Source organism: Thermobia domestica, chromosome 4 (assembly GCF_964235325.1).
Source record: "Thermobia domestica chromosome 4, izTheDome1.hap1.1, whole genome shotgun sequence".
NCBI lineage: Eukaryota > Metazoa > Arthropoda > Insecta > Zygentoma > Lepismatidae > Thermobia > Thermobia domestica.
This window is the reverse complement of record NC_137457.1, coordinates 11,471,682-11,490,991: the sequence shown is the minus strand read 5'-3', so window position 1 is coordinate 11,490,991 and position 19,310 is coordinate 11,471,682. Positions and strand designations below refer to the sequence as shown.

Sequence of the window (19,310 nt, the reverse complement as noted above, 5' to 3'; positions counted from 1 at the left end):
TGAAAGTAGTCTTGTTTTTGTCAGAAGCAAGTTTCTTATCATTGAAGATAGAAACTAGTTTTTTTTTTTTTAAAAAAAAATGTTAGAAGATGTAGAAGAAAAATCAAGAAATAAAGATAAAAGAGCTAGTTGCGTGCACTGGAATTGCAAACTGAGATTGAAGCTCGATAGTGAATTCTATAAAAAAGATTACTATCTTTCCTCTGCAGGTATGTTTGCTTTATCTTTCACTATCATAATAGATTAACATTTAAAGAAAAGAACAGACACAACGGAATTGCATTTTTAGTAAGCATTTAAGCCTTTCTGAGTGCAACTGCACTTACCCTCACCTTGTTGTTCATGCTAGAGTAGCATACTTAAAATCATGACTTTTAAGATTTGTTCTTTCTGGAGAAAGGGGGAGGCGGCAAATTATGCCATTGCGTGAGGCGACAAATTGACTAGGATCTGAATATAGGATGACTCAATTTGAAGTAATGCAGGGTGTTTCAAAATTAATATTAGGGTTTTGAAACTTTGTAGTATCTATTACAATTAACTTATAATTATAAATATTATATCAAATGAAAGAGCAACTGAAACAGTTTTGTACGCACGCATGTAAATGCATTGTTTCTTCTGTCTGCCGTTAGAAAGAGCAAGTAGCAAAGATGGAGACTAGGAAGCAGAAAGCTTTTTATGTTTTAATAAAGACAGAACCTGTACAGTGCAACCGTCTGTGTGAAGAATATTAAAGAGACGCCTGCAACTACGTCTTTATTGTTTGCAGTTGCTACAGGCCTAAAGCCTACAGGTCTAAAGACTACGGTTTACGTGCCAATTTCGCAAGTGAAATATTCCTGGATAACAATGAAGATTTTCTGGATCGTGTCGTCTTCAGTGATAAATCGACTTTTCACCTAAGAGCTAATGTGAACACTCATAATGTTTGCATCTGACCGTCAGCAAATCCTCAGGAGATGGTACAATTGAAACGAAACTCCCCTAAATTGAATGTGTTTTGTGCCATATGGCGGAAAGTTTATGGACCTTTCTCGCCTATCGACTAGATGTGTGCCGTGTGACGAATGAATCTCACATTGACCACTTGTAGCAAAGACTGTTTGAGGTGCTCTTTTACTTGATGCATTGCTTATAATTTTACGTAAAAGTTAATACGTACTACGAAGACTTAAAACCCCAAAATTTATTTTGAAACACCCTACATTTCTCACCACCAGTGTTGGAACTAAGATGTAAAAAGAAGAGAAAATTTTCCTTATAAAGTTATTGTTTACAACGTTATTATTATTAGTCGAGACTATAACTACAACAACAACACGAGTTAGTAGTCAAAAAAGTGTAATCAAATGTATACTCGATGGCCCAAGTGGCCAAAGTGGCACACACAGGTGTGTCACTTGTTTAATCCGCTCAAGTGTGGACACTAATTAAGATATCGGGATATTATTCTTGCAAAATGTGGTTGGACTATTGTTTATCATGTTAATTTCTTTTTCTTCTGGTGTTGAATTTCCTTCTCAAATTTCACCCCAGTCAAAAATTCGAGAATTTTCTAATTTCGAATTTCCTTTACTTTTTTCCCTGTAGCTTCCTTCGTTGTACAAAGACATCCTTAAGACTTGCCAGGTAGATACCTCGGGTGGATACCTAACTGTTAACATCAATTGGGCGGGCCTGCGCGCAGTGTTGCCATTTAGGGAAATTAAAATTCTCCTATATTTGGGCAAAAAATTAGAAATTTTTGTTTATAAATCCGTACCTATACGTCCGAGTGGAAGTCAACTTACGCCAATCGAACATTTGTCCTTACTTAACAAACGAAAGTACAGTTCGTTACAATGGGGTAATTAGGGGGCACGTAAAATTCGTATTTAGGTTCTAACCCTTGATTTTTCTAGTTTTCCCTTACTTTTCTGTTTACCGTAATATATTTAATATTTTTGGTAATTAGAAGCTTTGTTCCTTATATATCACCATAATACTTGTAGGATATATTAGTGGTGTAAGAATGTTTAATTTACGATAGTTTGCGTCTGTTTGGTAGTAGTGTTGCCAGCTACAGGAAATTTTGGAAAAATATATGTTTTGTCTCTATTATTTCCCTCTTGTTGGCTATATCGGAACAAACGTACCAGTATCTGGAAGTATCGTTTTTGCTCTACACAACGCACTATACAAAGTTTCAATAGGATAATTAGGGGAAGTACAGTTGAGGTTTACAGTGGACCTTGTTCTCTTATTGGAAAGATAACTGTGATTTTTTTAAATGTAGAATGATATACTTTTAATTGACATGCTTACTTTATTAGATATCGTCACAATATTTCTAGGATACATTAGAGGGATACCAAAGCTTATTTTGAAGATAGTTTGTGTGTGTCTGATAGTAGTGTTGCTAGCTACAAAAAATTTTAATTCCAGATTTTAGGGGAAAATTTTGGAAAAAATTCCCTTTTTTATTTCTATTATTTCCTTCTTGTTGGCTACATTCGAACAAATGTACCAGTGTGTAACAGCCTCATCCTTAGCTTACACAGCGCACCATAAAAAGTTTTACTAGAATAATTAGGGGAAGTAAAGTTGAGGTTTATAATAAACCATGTTCTGGAAATGGTAAGAAAATGGTGAATTTCTGAGGTAGAAAGAGATTTTTTAACAATTTCATGCTTACTTTGTTATATATCGCCATGATACTTGTAGGATATATTCTTGAAGCCTTCCGGTTTATTTTCAGATAGATTTTGTCTGTCTGATGGCAGCGTTTCTAGCCAAAACAATTAATTTCTCTATTAGGTGAAAAATTCGGAAAATTTCCCTTTTCCCCTCTATTATTACCCTCTTTCTGGCTACATTGAAACAAACATACCACTACCTTAAAGCTTCCTTTTTGCCCTATAGAACGCACCATAAAAAGTTTCAATAGAATAATTAGAGAAGCTGTACCCCGGCATATTTGATTTTCGCTTCTGAGGCGTAAAAAGTGTCAAAATTTCATGTGTATGACAGATTTTTCCCTCTTTGAATGGAAGCCAGCGACTTCAGGATTTCACTTTACCTTGTCAACACACCAAAGATTTGTTTAGGTGACTTGAACCCATATAGCAGCAGTGGTGCTAGATACAAAAAATTTTTGAATTTCGGTTAGGGATTTTTTTGTAAATATTCACCCCTACATTTCCCTCAGTAATTTCCCACCCGTTCGCAACACTGCAATACAACGTACACCAAAAAATAGCCACATCCATTTTCTGAAAAACAAGGCCTTAACCATATCAATCGAATGAATAATTTTTGAGCAATAAGTCACTAACTGGTAATGTAGGAAAACGCCAAAAATGACCTGTTGCCGAAAGGAATAATCACACAATTTTGCTCGTATAGGTACAAAGAAACAAACGATTTGTAAGTTACGAGGGCTTCGACTCAAGTTCTGTTGATTATTTCAATAATCTGCAACATAAATCAATAAATAATAGTTGCCAGAAAAAAAAACATACTTTTGAAAAAAAAACTGAAAAAGAACGATGTTTTTTATTGAAAAAACTTCACAGAAAAAAAACGTTTTTTTACAACACTAGGCCTACAGCAGTTGGTCTCAATTGCCGCTATATGTAGGTCATGGCTCCTGATGTCCTATCTCTATCGGCCAATAAGATCAGAAGATCTCTGAAATTCTTGAAATCACCCGCTCAAAAAGTCTGCGGGGTCGTTAGTTACATCTGTGGACACGCACGAAAATTAATTAAGGAGACAATATTGACAAATCTGACAATAATATACGAATATATATTATTTCCAGTGCCCCTAATAGTAGACATTTTTTTTACTGAAATGGGCCCACAACTCATTATTGTTTTATTTACCTTTAGTGTCCTGCTCTGTGTATGTAATGCAGTGAATCTGTTTGATGCTTCACCTATAATTTTATTTTCATATCATATATGGAGTAAGACAATTTTGTCTTAAAATGATAACCCCTCAAACGGCGTTGAGCTTCCTTGGGGAGGCAGTGGTTCTTCTGCCCCCACAAGTTACGGCCCTGTGTCGTGGCAATCATTTTATCTTAATTGGAAGGTATTGTTTACGAAATTGATTTCGTAATTCTGTTATTCCTTTTATTATTATTATTATTATTATTAATATTATTATTATTATTATTATTATTATTATTATTATTATTATTATTATTATTATTGCAAAGTCGAGATTTGGCTACATATTTTATATTTATTTATATTTTGTGACATTTCGGATTGGATTTCAAGTCTTTTCGTTGAATAATCAACACACTCTACTTTAGGGGTTTGAAGGAGAGAAATATTATCATGTTGGTTTTCATTGGTTTACTTGCACGCTACACCAAGCCTGGATACTACAATTCACCTTTTGTATATCTACGGGAAGTACCCTAAAGGTTGTGATGCCGATAAGATAATAAGTGAATATGTGATGAAATCAGTGAACTTTGCGCATTAACAACATTTAAAGTATCAAGTTGTCAGAAAATTCATGATGTATTTCGGTAAAATATGACAAATGATGGTTTGTGGATATACTAGAGTTATTCGGATCATGCAGTAGTTTGTCATGAATAGGTAAGATGTTGAGAGTTTTGTGCAGTAATATTGCTATTTGTTTGATTTGGTTTTACAGATTTGATCAGAGATACCATGGGTCAAAGAAACCTTGACCCACCACCCATCGTGACCCACTTTGATCCATGATATACAACACACCTTGGTCCACTCTGACCCACTACCCACCATGACACGCTCCGGCAACCACCCACCATCAACCACTAATCCACAAAAACACATCGTTATCAACTCTGACACATAATCCACGTTCTCTTTTCTACCGACTAAAGAGTTTATACTTGTAATAAAACCAGGTTGTCAAACTCTAACTAACCGGAGTTTGAACTTCTACGGTCAATCCCTCAAGCACCGCTCTGTTACAATAATGATGGATCTGACCTTTATGATATAAAAATGGTAAAGTGTTTATCATGGGCAAAATTATGATGAATTAAAATTAAATTACCATTGCCTAATTATTTCCTTGCTCAATTATCTATAATTTTCAGTGGGAAAACGGATGAAATTTGAAAGTCCCAAATCAAGGTACGTAGACCAACATACAGCAGCTTAAATTACACATTTTATGTCTATTTTTCTCACAACTTTATGGATTATTGTACTGTGCTCTAAGCGCTTCATATAATAAACAAGCTTAAGCAATTATTATAAAGAGCATGGTAAGCATGTATGAATATATGATGCGAAGCACTGTATTTTTTGTTGAGTTGAGTAGATTTTGAGTTTAACATCCTTTTCACCACCGAGGCTAGATGAAACATGGACGTATCCAATACCGTAAACGTCGCCAACACGTAATGGGCCACTTGCGGGTAAACGTCGATCGTCAATATAGAGACGAGTCGAACGATTGCCGCTAGTGTCCCACTGCCGGCAGAGTTTCGTCGAGTCGGAACAGATATCTCGCGTCGGGGTGTTGAAGTTAAAACCGCGTAGCAGCGAGGACTTCGTTTTGGTCCGCGTTCATTCTATTCGTTGCGGAGAATTTCGAAGGGAACTACACTAACTATCGCCAGTCATATGGATGTGATTATTATTACATATTATTTTTTCCTGTCGAATTGTTTTTAAAGTGAGTTCCGGGGGTCAATAATAACCTCTGTCTCAACATCATGAAGCGAAAAACCTTGAGTGCGATAATTGTATGAATTTAGATGAAAACTGTTGTCGATTATTAGAAAGTTAGTATGGGAGAACTATAAAATAAAGTAAATAGACACGCGTTGATTTGTTATAAAATTACATGGCGAATGTCTTCTATCTTAACCCAAACAGTTATCGTCTCATATATACGGTTAAAAGATCGCTCTGATTGACCAAACAAAAATATCTCAACGATTTATCCCTATACAACCGACGTCTCCTTCATCGAGTCCGTGGCGAAGTCGGAAGATCACACGCTCAGTAAAGTTAAGGTTAGTTCTTCGAGCTCCCTCCGGGGTACTTATTTGGCACTTTTGCTAGTGTTTCTTAGTCTCACTTTAATGTAAACAAGTCACACATATAAGCAATTTAACATATTTTGTGGGAGTAATTTTGTGGTTCATTGTCGTTCTGTCGCGTGACAGGATGCTGTCTACGATGCAGTGAGCAGAGAGGGTCGGTGGGGCAGAGTGCGTCATAGGGAGCGGTGGGTCACGGCGGGTGGCGGGTCCCAGTGGGTCAAGGCTGATGATGAGTCGCAGTGGGTCATATGAGGTTGACCCACAGACCCAATCAGAAAACTCGATCAATTTGGCCCACCTCAACTGATTTGACACAACATAGGAAATGGAAGATCAAAAATTGAATGTTCACAATATTTTATTGTTTTACTTCAGGCAAGGAAAAAACGCGCGAATTGTGTTTGTGATTTCTACTGTCCTCCATGTTTCTATGTTTTTGTCCCTGTTCTTAAAGAGTTAGTGAAAAAACGAAAAGTGAAAAAAACGCGTCAAAATATGAAACAAGGTTCCGAAGAAGGCTCGTTAAAGTAATTAATTTTAAAAATAATCCAGTGCCCTGAAATACCAGATTCAAATCAATATAAACATCTGTCCAATGCCGTGGCGTGAAAAATCAGGGCTCGAAGCGAGAGCATACGGCAGCTCCTCCGGATATATGAGTTGTCAATTTAAAGTTGACTACTCTGGACTATTCCTTCTGCATAATACTTTACTATTTTATCGTACTTGAAATCAGAAAGTTTCAGCATTATTACACTGGAATCGTAAAAGTGTGTAATTACTGAATTCGCTGCAGCTCCATTTTTCTTTCACCCTGAACAGTGATGTCTTAGAGTAGTGGCTTAAGCGCTAGTTTCATAATGTTGGGGACGAAAGTTCGATTCAGACTGTTGCAATTCAGGAAATTTTTATAATATACAACACTGATACTTCTGATGTATACTAACATGAAAAATATTCAGTTTATCTGGGTCTAAGAGTTGAGACAACTTCCTTTACAGGTGAAGTGCCAACAACACAAAATTACGTCATCCCTATCAACCTTCGTAACTGTCTGGCAAGTAACGTGTATGGACAAAAATTAGTGTACACATAAGGGCTAAACACGCCCTTACTGTTGTAGTATGGGCCAAAAATGAGTTCCAAGGAATTGTTCCTAGGAATTGTTCCTAGGTGTGCACTAACTGCTAATAGTGATCGAACTTACAATAGGGATCGCTAGTCACGAGAATGATCCTATTTAAGATGTCACCTCACCTTTCTAGTTACAAGAAGGACTAAACTGAATGCATTACTGTTTTCAGCTAACAAATCTTTATATTCCATTTCTTGTTCGGTGCGAGCGGTCCCGGGTTCGATTCCCGGTGGGGTCACTCGGTCGAAAAAGTGTAACACGCTTTTTCAGGCCAGCCACCCTGAATGAGGTTTTCCTGGGTTTTCCTCATTCACACCAGGCAAATGCCGGGGTGATACCTAACTTATAGGTCCCAGGCCGCCTCCTTCCCTCCCCAATCCTTTTTTCCTTCCCTTTCCCCGGATTGTGTGCTCGCCGAGGGACGTCATCCCTCAAATCGTGACGGGCTAAATGGCCTTAGATGCCGAAAGCCCAGAAATCTAAATCCTAAATCCCTAATCCATTTCTTGTTGTCATAAAATGATATTTCTCTCTGTAAATTCATAAACGTAGTAATATAAATATATATATATTCTGTTCCTATGAATACCTTTGACTATGTTACATTTTCTTTATATTGTGGTAATAATAATAATAATAATAATAATAATAATAATAATAATAATAATAATAATAATAATAATAATAATAATAATAATAATAATAATAATAATGCAATAACATAATTAGAATACCAATTACATAAACATTATCTTCCCATTCAGAAAAAATATTAACTACCACAAAGGGGTCTGAACCCAAGTAGCTGCAATGGGAGTTTCCTGCTTTCACATTCTTTTAAACAAATCGCCCCAACCTGAGTATTGTTCGCCACTGGGACGTCATGACCTTTCGACGTATTCCAAACACTACAGAAACAAGAACATAGAGATACAGAGGACAATCAAAATTCCATCCTTGCTCTTCAGAGAAGTTCGGACCCCTAGTGCATTGCGCCTCATGTTCACAAGCTGAACGCCTGGGATCACTCGGCTAGTTCCACCAGTTCAATTTTCGACAAGCTTCAAATATGAATATAAGAAAATAAACTTATAGTTATGGAACATAAACAAAGAACTGTCTATTTCTACACCTGTTGATACAATACCATGAACGTTTACATAATTTCCGTCGTCTTTTCTTCTTTGGAAGTTAAAAGTTAGGGTAAAGACGAAATGTAATGTAAATCGGGATCATTCCTGCAACCGATGACCAGCGCCGTAACTAAGATTTACTTCTGGGGGGCAAGCATTAATAAGTTTATTTATGCCCCCTGGAAAAAGTTGATTTTCTAATTATTGGGACCCCTTTCTCCAAGTATCTTTTAATCTTTATGGGTCCGCGGAGAATGTGGTCCCTTACGCACGGCAAGGTCTGCGGTTCCGTTAGTTACGCCCTGGGTTCATTCCATACATGACAATATTATTAAGGTGACAATATTGATAGATTTAAAAGCCATAGTTATAAATATTCCTCAAATGTGTCCACGACTCATTTTTGTTGTATTTACCTTTTGTCTGCTGTTTTGTTTATGTAATGTAGCTACCCTATTTGATGCTTTATTTCTAATTTTATGTTCGTATTGTATAAATCAAAATGAGCCCCCTAGAATTGCGGGAAGCAGTTGCCCCCGCACACAAGTTAAGGCTCTGCCGATGACGTAGGCTCAACTTCAAGAACATTTCATGATATTTTCCTCATTGAGCAACGTCCAAATAACTTGTTTTTGAGTTGGAAATCTTGAGCAAATCATTAAGACACTCTCACAAGTTTCTTATATTTTCTTATTTAAATTTTTATTTATATTTTGTTTCTATTTGTTTGTTTTTTTATATTTGAGTCTCTTGTTATATTTTTCCATGAAACGACTTTAACTAGGCATTAGTTTGGTGGAAGTTTAAATGGCGCAAAATGAACTTCTATTTGGTGGACCCGGGTTCGAATCCCGGTCAGGCTGAAACTTCTTCAAGTGTTTCTGTTTCAATTTTAATTTAGGTGCATACTCAGTGTGGCAAGCAAGATCTTCTCTTCTCCAGAAAGAAAAAGGTGCTGGAATTAAGATAATTTTAGAAGGTATCTCAATGGAGGCAATCATTTACAAAATTATTTCCAGCAGTTGTTCTAGATTTGATATTTTCAGCTATTTTCAAGCATTTTCTGATTCATGTTTGATCAGTGTTTTTATTTGTATGAATATACAGTATATAATGATAAAATATATTACATATACAGCAATATTGAGATTAACATATGACGTTCATTGGACAACACGCTCTGAACCAGAGAGATTGATCTCAGAATGGAGAAATATTTCGTGCGTCATACACTCAGAATTTTACTTCCTGCTGTCAGTGCCGAGAACAGTTACGTGTAAGCTGGGTTGCATCTGTCTAAGCGTTCTCACAACTGCAAATGACCTGGACCCAAGTAATGGAATTAGAGCACTAAGGGGGGTATACTTTTTTGGCTGGGTGTACAAAGGAATGTTATAAGAATTCAAGTTTGATTACTAGGAGCAAATGACCTTCTTCCAGAATTTAAAGACACTAACACATGCTTAACAGAAAATGCACCCAAACTTTATGAATATTCATTACACTAATTACAATATGCTTTGTGTGCAGTTTTTCTTATACACAACGTTTCATTTATAGTCAGGTAGAACAGCATTTACGGCGAATAATTGTTGATATATATATTTCATTTATATATATGCATTTATATATATTTCAATGCATAAACATATTTCCACACAAGTTACTTTCTTTATTTGACAATAACTGATGTAAAACTGATTGAATCTTAGAAATGATGGTTTGGTTGATGGTTTAAAATATCATAATAGGGCAAGAATATCGTTGCTTTAAGAATATTCTAAGCAATATTACACTCAAAAAATAATTAACTAGCATAAAGATTGTATCTTCACCTGAATTTGGTGGCTTGTCGAGACTTAAATAAAAATGGTTTTATTAACTAATATCTGGTTCTATAACCCAAAGAACTGACCAGAGTGTGCACATGGTTTCTGAATTGGATTTTTGAAGAGGACACTTGATCGAATTCTAGGAGTTTCAAAAATTTTCAAACACTTCAATTGCAATTCCAATAGTTATTCTCTCTAATAAACAGAATGTTGTACTGCGTACAGGGTAAAACCATGGTTAAATGGTTTTAACCAGGGTAAAACCATGGTATTTAGAATAGCTCTATGAATAAAATAAATATTAAAAACATATTTCCTGGAGTTTTTTAAACTTTTATATTTTCAGATTATACAAACAATTTTCTTACTCTTGTATTGTCAATGTTTCTTTAAGCAGTACGTACGGAACACATTAATCGCACGAGTTACCAAGTCAATCAAATATGGCACTTAGAGGATAAGCTACTACAACCAATGGATATAATTATTAAAGTGAGGAAGTGTATTCGTGCGTCAAGTTCACAACAAACCCGGTTGAACTGCTGCAAAGAATCACTGTCTTCAGTTGCTAGATTTGATATGTATAAGATGGGTTGCACATGTCCAAATGTATGTAATAACAGCTAAAGTAATGGATTTTATCTTATTCAAGTATAGCATTAGCTAGTGCAACTACTTATGTGGGTAACGATACAACTGGATTTATAACAATATTATTAAATTATTAATACTACTATATTGTATTGGTGTCATGTAGCAGTTATCCCGGGATTAACGAGGGTACCAATTTTACATGCTGTTCTCGTATTACTCCAAGACGACGAGGAACTCTTGACCTATTAAACCCTAGGTTTTTTTTATCTCAAATTAATTTATTCAATTATTTTACTATCCGTACAGATTTGAGTAATACGGTTACAGACACTATATATATTCATAATTAAATTTAATGAGTGGTATCGTTGCTTTTCTGTTCTGAACTCAATTATTTTTAAAACAATGACAAAGATCACGGCTGATAACTGGTATTTAAAAAGAATAAATTCTTGGAGACATATATCAAAACATTAAATCTCAAGTGAGCTTTTATATCGGTTTTTAGCCTCATTGCAAAAGGTCCTATAGGAATCTGTAGTTACATCCCCTTCCCTCATAACCTTGAACTACAGAAAAATGTTTAGTTAGTTATTATTCCAAAAACAGATAAGAATGAACTTTTATAACCATCCACACATAAGGTGTAAATATAAATTACATTTACTAATGAAACAGTAAAAACGTAAATATATTTCATTCTCAAACATACCTTTAGTCTGGTACTTCTGGCCCATCTTGCTGCGGGTAGGTGATGCGATCTTCTTTTCTATTTGAGTAAAATCAAAATGATTCATATATCTACAGGTAAACAATAAATTTACTTCATTCTCTAAATATCTAAATTTCCTTAGCCTTTATCATCGTCACATAATAAAAAATAGGAATATAATTAAAATTTCACCTGTTCTAAAGTACATATATCTTTAATTATCTTCGTATAGATACAAATTGTCTCAGTTAAAATAATAATTGCTTGCTATTAAATTACGGGGATATTCGTAGCACATTGAAATTATTAATTCAATGGAAAACAACAGAAACTAGTGCAGAAATAATTATGGCGTTGTACCAACATTCTCCCTCAGAAAATCCCTTATTCCTTAATTCCGTACGTGCAGTATATACCTTAATTCCATGACAAAAGACGAATGTTGAAATCTATAGGAGATTCGTGTCTTCAAAACCAACAGACCATATGTGCTCAATTATGTTTGGCATTAGGCTGAGCCGAGGAGGTAGATAACATCAGCGCGATATTTTCAAAAGCATGCTACAACAACTCTGCTGTGTAAAAGGGTTCAATATTTTCCTGGAATATTCTGCCAGTGAATTAAAATAACTTGTACCATATGATATACATGATAGTTTAAAATCACGACATTGTACTAGATACAGACACGACTTGTATAGGATGAAATTAAAACTAGTTTATTGTGGGAAACCTAATCAATTAGCAAACCACCAATAGTATGTCCTTTTGGAATTCGGAAAGTACATTTGTTTATATTATAACCATATGTGCAACTCACTGCACATCTCCGCTCTAACTCTCCTTACACAGTACCTACTTCTCCGAAAGTATCACTTAGTTCCTAACTAGTATAACATGAATATTTTTCGTGAAACAATCCGATGGTTTATTCATTATAATATAAAAACATCTCTTAAGGAACCCCCAGCTTTTCATATGTGAGTTCGCAAAACATAGATACTGTCTGCTGGAGAAATACGACAAATATTTCAGCTAAACGTATTATTGTACACTTCCAATGTATGTAGTATCAGCTGGATATGTAACCCAGGTAACAACAGTATCTACGTTATCTACAGTAAACAACAGTAGTTCAAGGAATGTTCATGTAGTGTTGACCACAGAATGAGACGAAACGAGAAATAATTTTTATAGCCTTGTGTTTTCTATTTTCTAATCTTGTGTTATAATTTTATATAAAATATTAATACTCTTATTTAAAAGCAATTAATGCACAATTTGTTAGAGTTCCTAAACAACGCAGGAGTTCAATAAGTTGTGTTATATAATAAATGGAAGCTATATATGTTGTTTGGATCAGATTGCACATACAAATCCACTTTAGCACGACATCTATTAACTACTGTAGAAATGTATTACAAACTCATATAAATTACCATTGACTTTATTTGAAGCAACAAATTTGTTTCTGTTGTCCGTAAACTGGAAAAGACTTTGAGAGTCTCTGGACTTCAACGCTGCATTGTCATGCTATGGACCTCATTACCTGAGATTCAATGGATCCTTTACTTGACGCTTTCATGTCACTTCATTGTCCATAATTTTATAGGATGGTTTGCGTCATATGGGCCAGATGTTGTATCAGAGGGTACAATATTCTAGAATGAAAGATGACCATCCATACAGTTGGAACTTTCGTGGCATGGGTTGAGAGACACAGAAATGAAGGTGATTACTTACTAGGTTCTACCGATAAACTGACCTAAACGTGACTGGATATATGTGGTCAGTTTTGAAAACATGAATGCGGGGAAGATTTCAGTCTAACTTCTCACAGAGGTGAGTCAAACACTGCAGACATAATTGTGTAATATTTCGCTTGACACTATTAAAGTTCTGCTCGACCCGACTTACGTTACACCATAGCTGTTCGGAAGGTGAAATGTTGTCAATTAACATATTAACCCGTTTTATCCCCGTGATGCCATATGGTAACGGAAAACACCGTTCAGAAAACCAACGCTAAATGTCTGCTCATTTGCCTTGTTCATTTACTAGTAAAATCTAATTACTTAACTAGTAAATGAACAAGGTAATAAACGAAAAGCGTTATTCTTATCTTTGTATGTTGTTAGGAAAGAACATAAACACAATTCACGAAAAAAAAATTAAAAACATAATTCGGGGTAATAAGGGTTAATACTCTATGTTGCAGTAATAAACTTTCGTCAGATGATTCCAAGATTTTTAACAGTGTATGTAAATGTATTTAGGTCATTCTCTAGAAATGGGCAATTAGTAAGACGAGTGAATTGTGATTTTCTGTGAGCAATTACATTGCTCTTAATAAAGTAGGAAATGTATTAGAGCACTGCAATTTTCAATATAATTCTCATTGATTACTTAGATTTATATAATTAGATATTATATATCAGGTCTTTATACTGTAACGAATACTTTGTTACAGTATGTAGTGTTTTAATAGTGCTGAATTCGAATTGAATAGATATATATATATACAGGTTGTCCTGTGAAAAAATTAAAAAAAATGGGAGGTGATAGGAGAGATCATTCTAAGCATAAGTGCTTAAGTGAACATAGGACCTATTCCCCCTCGTTCCGGAGATACCAGTGAGGGTGACCTTTTCCTCTTAGACTTGTCGATTTTTCGTTAAAACATTCTAGCACACTTCCAGATTATGTTACATATTAAACCTCACTTGAAAGCTAATGAAACAAGCTTGCAGATGTTATACAGACTGTCCCAGTACTGCATACAAGAGGAAAGTAACGGATGGAAATTTTTTGAATTCCTGTATAAAATTTCCTTTTGTAAACAATTTTGCACTGTTCTTGTGTAGAAACACTGTCGATAAAGGAACAACATCTGCTTAGGCGAAAATAACACTCTACACCAAAGATCCAGGTGAAGTGAAACGTTTTGTGCTTCGTTAAAAGCCGTAGAAAAGCATTCTTCCTAATTCCATACTCTAATAATATAACAATGTTTCTACTTTTCACAGATGACAATGGTTACGAATATTAATAAATGAATGCTTTCATGCAAAATTGGAAATTCAATACTATTTCCTAGCATACAAGAGCTTTACATTTCTATGCGGGAACACTAATTACAGTTCTGAAGAACAATATCAGGGCTTTATCTTTACCTCTAATAGTTTTCTACTTTTCTTATGAATTATTATTAATAGAATGATTGGAAAATATTATTTAAATTAAGATTCAAGGAAATATTTTCAAACTTGTATAGAACAGTTTTATTAGTAAATAAAATTACAAAAGCCTGAGTTCTATATTGATATTTAATATTTAGCAAATACGAAATCCTAATAGCTGAATGTCAAAAATCGGTTGGACACAGCTCCAACGTTTTTTTTAAAATAAAGTAGTGAAATGTCTGAAAATATCTTAAATGCAAAAACTTAAATAAAGAGATTATAAACTTACTTGGACTTCTTTTTTCTGACGTTACGTCTATGTCTTGACGTGCAAAAAAAAAGAAAGAAAGAATTATAATTTGATGATGAAAGGTTATTTTTAAAGATAAATAAGTTACTTTTATTTTTTTATAATATTCCAGCGGAATTTGTTTTTGGTTGCAAATGTGTCAAAGTAAGCAAATTAGAAATGAAATATTTTAGTTAGAACTAAACACTATCCCAGTTTTTGTAAAAGAACAAACAGAATTTACGTTGTAAATTGCGTCCTAATATCACTGAGTTGTTACAATCGTAGGAATAGTGCAGTTGAAGAGAGAAAACTAAATAAAACAGAAACAATCAAAACAACGACAAAATACTTTATTATTATAAAGTGAATGCAATTGATCAATTTTCCTGAATGCTATTTTAAAGATTGCTTTTTATTTCTTTCACTAAAAAAACTCTTACATAAAATGCACTAAATTAATAGGTAACAGATCAATGAAGAATAGTAATAGTTCTTGAACGGTATGGCAATGGCTGACTTAAGATAATATTTTTAATATTATTTATGTCTGAAGAAAATAACAGGAACTAATGAGCTTGTCGTTTGCTTATTGTTAATCAAAAACCATTCATACTTTATACATTTTTGGAACTAAATACATTATTTAAGTATATTGATACAATATTATATAAGCACAGATAAGTCCAAAAGTTTTACTTTAGTCATGCTTCTTTTATCATAGCTGGTTGCAATTTTTGTTCTAGTATTCACTGAATTACGCAGACTAAGTTATATAAGTAAAAGCCTTCTTATAATAAATATACGAATACAGTTGTGTCATATTTCTTCCATTTCTTAAGCTAATAGATTCAATAGTTACATTTTAAATAAAGTTGTATTACAACTTAACTTGCATAACTGTGTGACGTGTTTGTCCGTCTTTGCTCCTCTTACTAACTACGTTGCTAACATGTATTTAATGTGTATTTTTCGTTTATAGTTTGATGTTTTCCCTAAATATCAACTTCATTTTATCTCATAAAAGTTCAGCTGACAACTCACGATTCGGAGCAAGCTCTGCATGTTAGTAAACACTGAACTGCTACAAAAGAATATCAGATATTAACTTATACTTTACGGATCTTGGTTCCACAAATCCCTTTGTAATTTTGAGCCATAGATTTGAAAACGAAACATAGTACACAATCTCATCCAATCAACATAAAACTTGGGAAATTGGTACAGCGTTATTTGTTGTATAAACATGTAAGATACAATGATGTGCAGGTTTTCAGTACTTGAATTATGAGGATAACATTGTGTGTCATATATTCTTCATCATAATTATAGTTATTCTGCCATTATTGGAGGGCCACTTGCTGCAGCTGAGAAACATTCAAGATCCACGGGTTTTCCGCTAACCTCTTCGTCTTCACTTATGATTTTTCAGTATTGATAATCATCCATTAATGGTAGTCTCCTTCGCTCTCTCCCCCTCTTTCATGCCACCATACTCTCCAGCACGTCCCTCTTGATACAATTCCTTCTTATCTAATGTCTCAATGAGTTTCTCTTCCTCTTTTTAATAATGTTCAAACTTGTTCTTTCCCCACCATTTTTAAGGCTCTTTCATTTGTTTCCCGCTCGACCCAGTTAGTTCTCCACACTAACATTTCGAAAGCTGCCAGTCGTTTTTCATCATTTTTTGCGTATTATCCATATTTTGCTCTATGTAGTACAATATTCCACACCAAGCATTATATGGGTCATTTTCTCAACTCGTTATTTAGGGTCCCACAAAATAGAAATTTCTTCTTCCTAAAGGCTTCTTTCCCCATTTCTATTCTTCCTTTTATTTCGCGTTCACAATTCATGTCATCATTAATAATACTCCCAGGTTTCAAAAACTAGTAACCTGTTTCATTCTCTACCCTACTCATTCTATATTTGACACCAACCTCTTCATTCCAGTCTCCATTGCTTTTGTCTTTCTAACATTTATTTTCGTCCAATATTCTTCACAGCTCATCCTCAAGCTTTCTAACATTCTTGTTGATTTCATTTCAGGTTCTGGAACAAGCGCCATATCATCTGCAAACAGAGTAAGCCTAATCATTCTACCGTCTACTGAAATGCCGTCTTCATTTGGCAGGCTCTCTTCCACTGTCTCTTTTAGATAGATGTTAAATAATGTAGGTAAAAACAACATCAATGACGAAGCCCCTTCCAATTGCAATTTATCTGTCACTTCCTCTCCTGTTCTAACACTTACTTCTTGGTTCATACCAGATATAATTTTCTCATGAGTTTTCGATCATTCCATTCTAGTCCAACTTTCTTTAGAACTTTCAACTACAATTTCTAATCCAATTGATCGAAAACCTTTTCTAGATCAGTAAACACCACATACATCTTTTTCCCTTTTCATATATTTTTCTCCGATCACTTCAATTACCGATCACTCAATTACATCTTGTGCACTTATCTATAGCAAGCCAGAACTGCCCCCTCAACTCTTATTTGTTCTTCCATACAATCATCAGTTTCGAAATCAAAGCAATTTATTGCTGCATGAGATATGAGGAATAGTTATAAAATCCTCAAGTCTCTTTGCGTTCGATTTCTTAGCCTTTGATATCATGATAGTCTTCAGGAAGTCTTTTGGTCACTCCCCTGTTCCATATATTTCATTCTACAGTCGGTACAGCTCTTGGCTACCCTTCTATCCTGTATTCTTATATTCGAATGGTATATTATCGATGCTGGTTGCCTTTCCATTCCTAATCTTGGATATATGTAGCATTTTTAAACTCATACCGAAGAATACTAAATCCTCATCTACTTCATTTTATACCTCAACATCTAAGCTATACGGTTTATTCCCACTGTAATTAAATTCCTCAACATGTTCCTTCCATCTTTCTAAAACTTCACCTCTCGATAATTACCTTCCCATTCTTATTTATGCTACTTATCATAACAAACCTCTTTTTCCACGAAGTTCCATTGATTTCATCTCATATGCGGAAACATAAAAATACACAGAGGTAATATGATTGGGGGAAAATATTGAGAAAAAATGGGTTGTTATAAGATTTCATATACCTACTATAATATAAAGACATTGAGTTTCTAAGTCACACGTGATCAAATGTTAAGCAATATTGTAGAAAACAAGAAGTCAAGTATACAGTGAACTCGATTGGGACAAAGTTTCGGTATCCATTCGGGATAGAAGAATTTGACATGCTGCTTAAAAAATGAAATATTATAGCCTAAAAGTTCCGAGTACAATTATGACTGAAAAGACACGAATCGAGCTCGTAGGATCGGGTCAAATTAGTTGCATTATCTGGTCATTTTCCTAGTTGTTTGGGAGTTTCATCCGCTAAATTATCTAGATTCTAAATTAATTCTTCTTTCCCTTATTCAACTTCCTCAGATTTCATGGCAGACAAGTGTTGCAATTGATCACGAAACGGTTAGTTAATATGAGAAAAAGACAGTTTTCTGCAGTATAACGTGGCGACAGAGAGGAAAGGAAACCGGTTGCCTCAACTCAATCAACTTTCACGAATAGTATTCGGAATGCGAATGTTGGTAATTGCAGTTCGGTATATAAATTAACCAAGTATACAATTTGATAAAATCAAAACAATTCCTCCTAGAATAATAAATCGGCCAATAGGGTCTACATATTTGGCAGTAATTTATTTAATAACATTACGCTGTTAGTTTCCACTAGTTGATAATTAGCATTTAGACGAACGGTGATAGATCTAATGAAATTACATCAAATTTGAATCAAGAAATAAAAAGTTTAAAAATACCTATATTTTTATTGAATTCATTGATTGATTGAATTAGAGTTTCGTATCCCGTTGAGTACCGAGGTTACACGAGACGTGAACCCTGAGATGGATGTGGGTACGAAACAATAAGAACTAATGTTGGGAATGGGATCCAGGTCTAACAGGACTAGGTATACAATCTCAGTAATGCTGTTAATAGTATTGGCGACGTAATACAGTCATAAACACTATAAATAATTATTATAATGTGCATGATATTTAAAGGTAAATAAAATATAATAGGTTAACTTACAATCAATCGTTGATTCAGTTGCTTTTTCATCTTCTTCATCAGCTGATAGTAGAGAAATGCAATATTAAATTAATTAACACACTTTACTAGATGGAGCTTACATTTAGGATACATTTTAGACAGTGTATTTGTTCGCTGTGCAGTTACTATTTTTCAAGATTAATTTAGAGAACATGATCAGCACTTTCGCAGTGCACAATACAAGATTTTTGAGGATTGTACTTTTGCCTAATTTCCGCAAACGATTAAAGGACGGAATAATATATTCCATACCCGTTGTCACATATGTTGTCATTAT

The 19,310-nt window shown here is 34.4% G+C and overlaps 1 protein-coding gene across 8 annotated transcripts in view; it reads right to left on the bottom strand.

Moving 5' to 3' along the window:
- LOC145683716 (uncharacterized) overlaps positions 1 to 19,310 on the bottom strand; it is a 143,880-nt gene that overhangs the window by 16,924 nt on the left and 107,646 nt on the right. For all 8 annotated transcript variants that reach the window (XM_081755171.1, XM_081755172.1, XM_081755177.1 and 5 more), the window contains 3 exons: positions 19,013 to 19,054; positions 14,927 to 14,959; positions 11,456 to 11,512 (listed from right to left, as the gene is read on the bottom strand). In XM_081755171.1, coding sequence (XP_081611297.1) covers positions 11,456 to 11,512; positions 14,927 to 14,959; positions 19,013 to 19,054 — 132 coding nt within the window. The remainder of the gene's footprint in view (positions 1 to 11,455; positions 11,513 to 14,926; positions 14,960 to 19,012; positions 19,055 to 19,310) is intronic.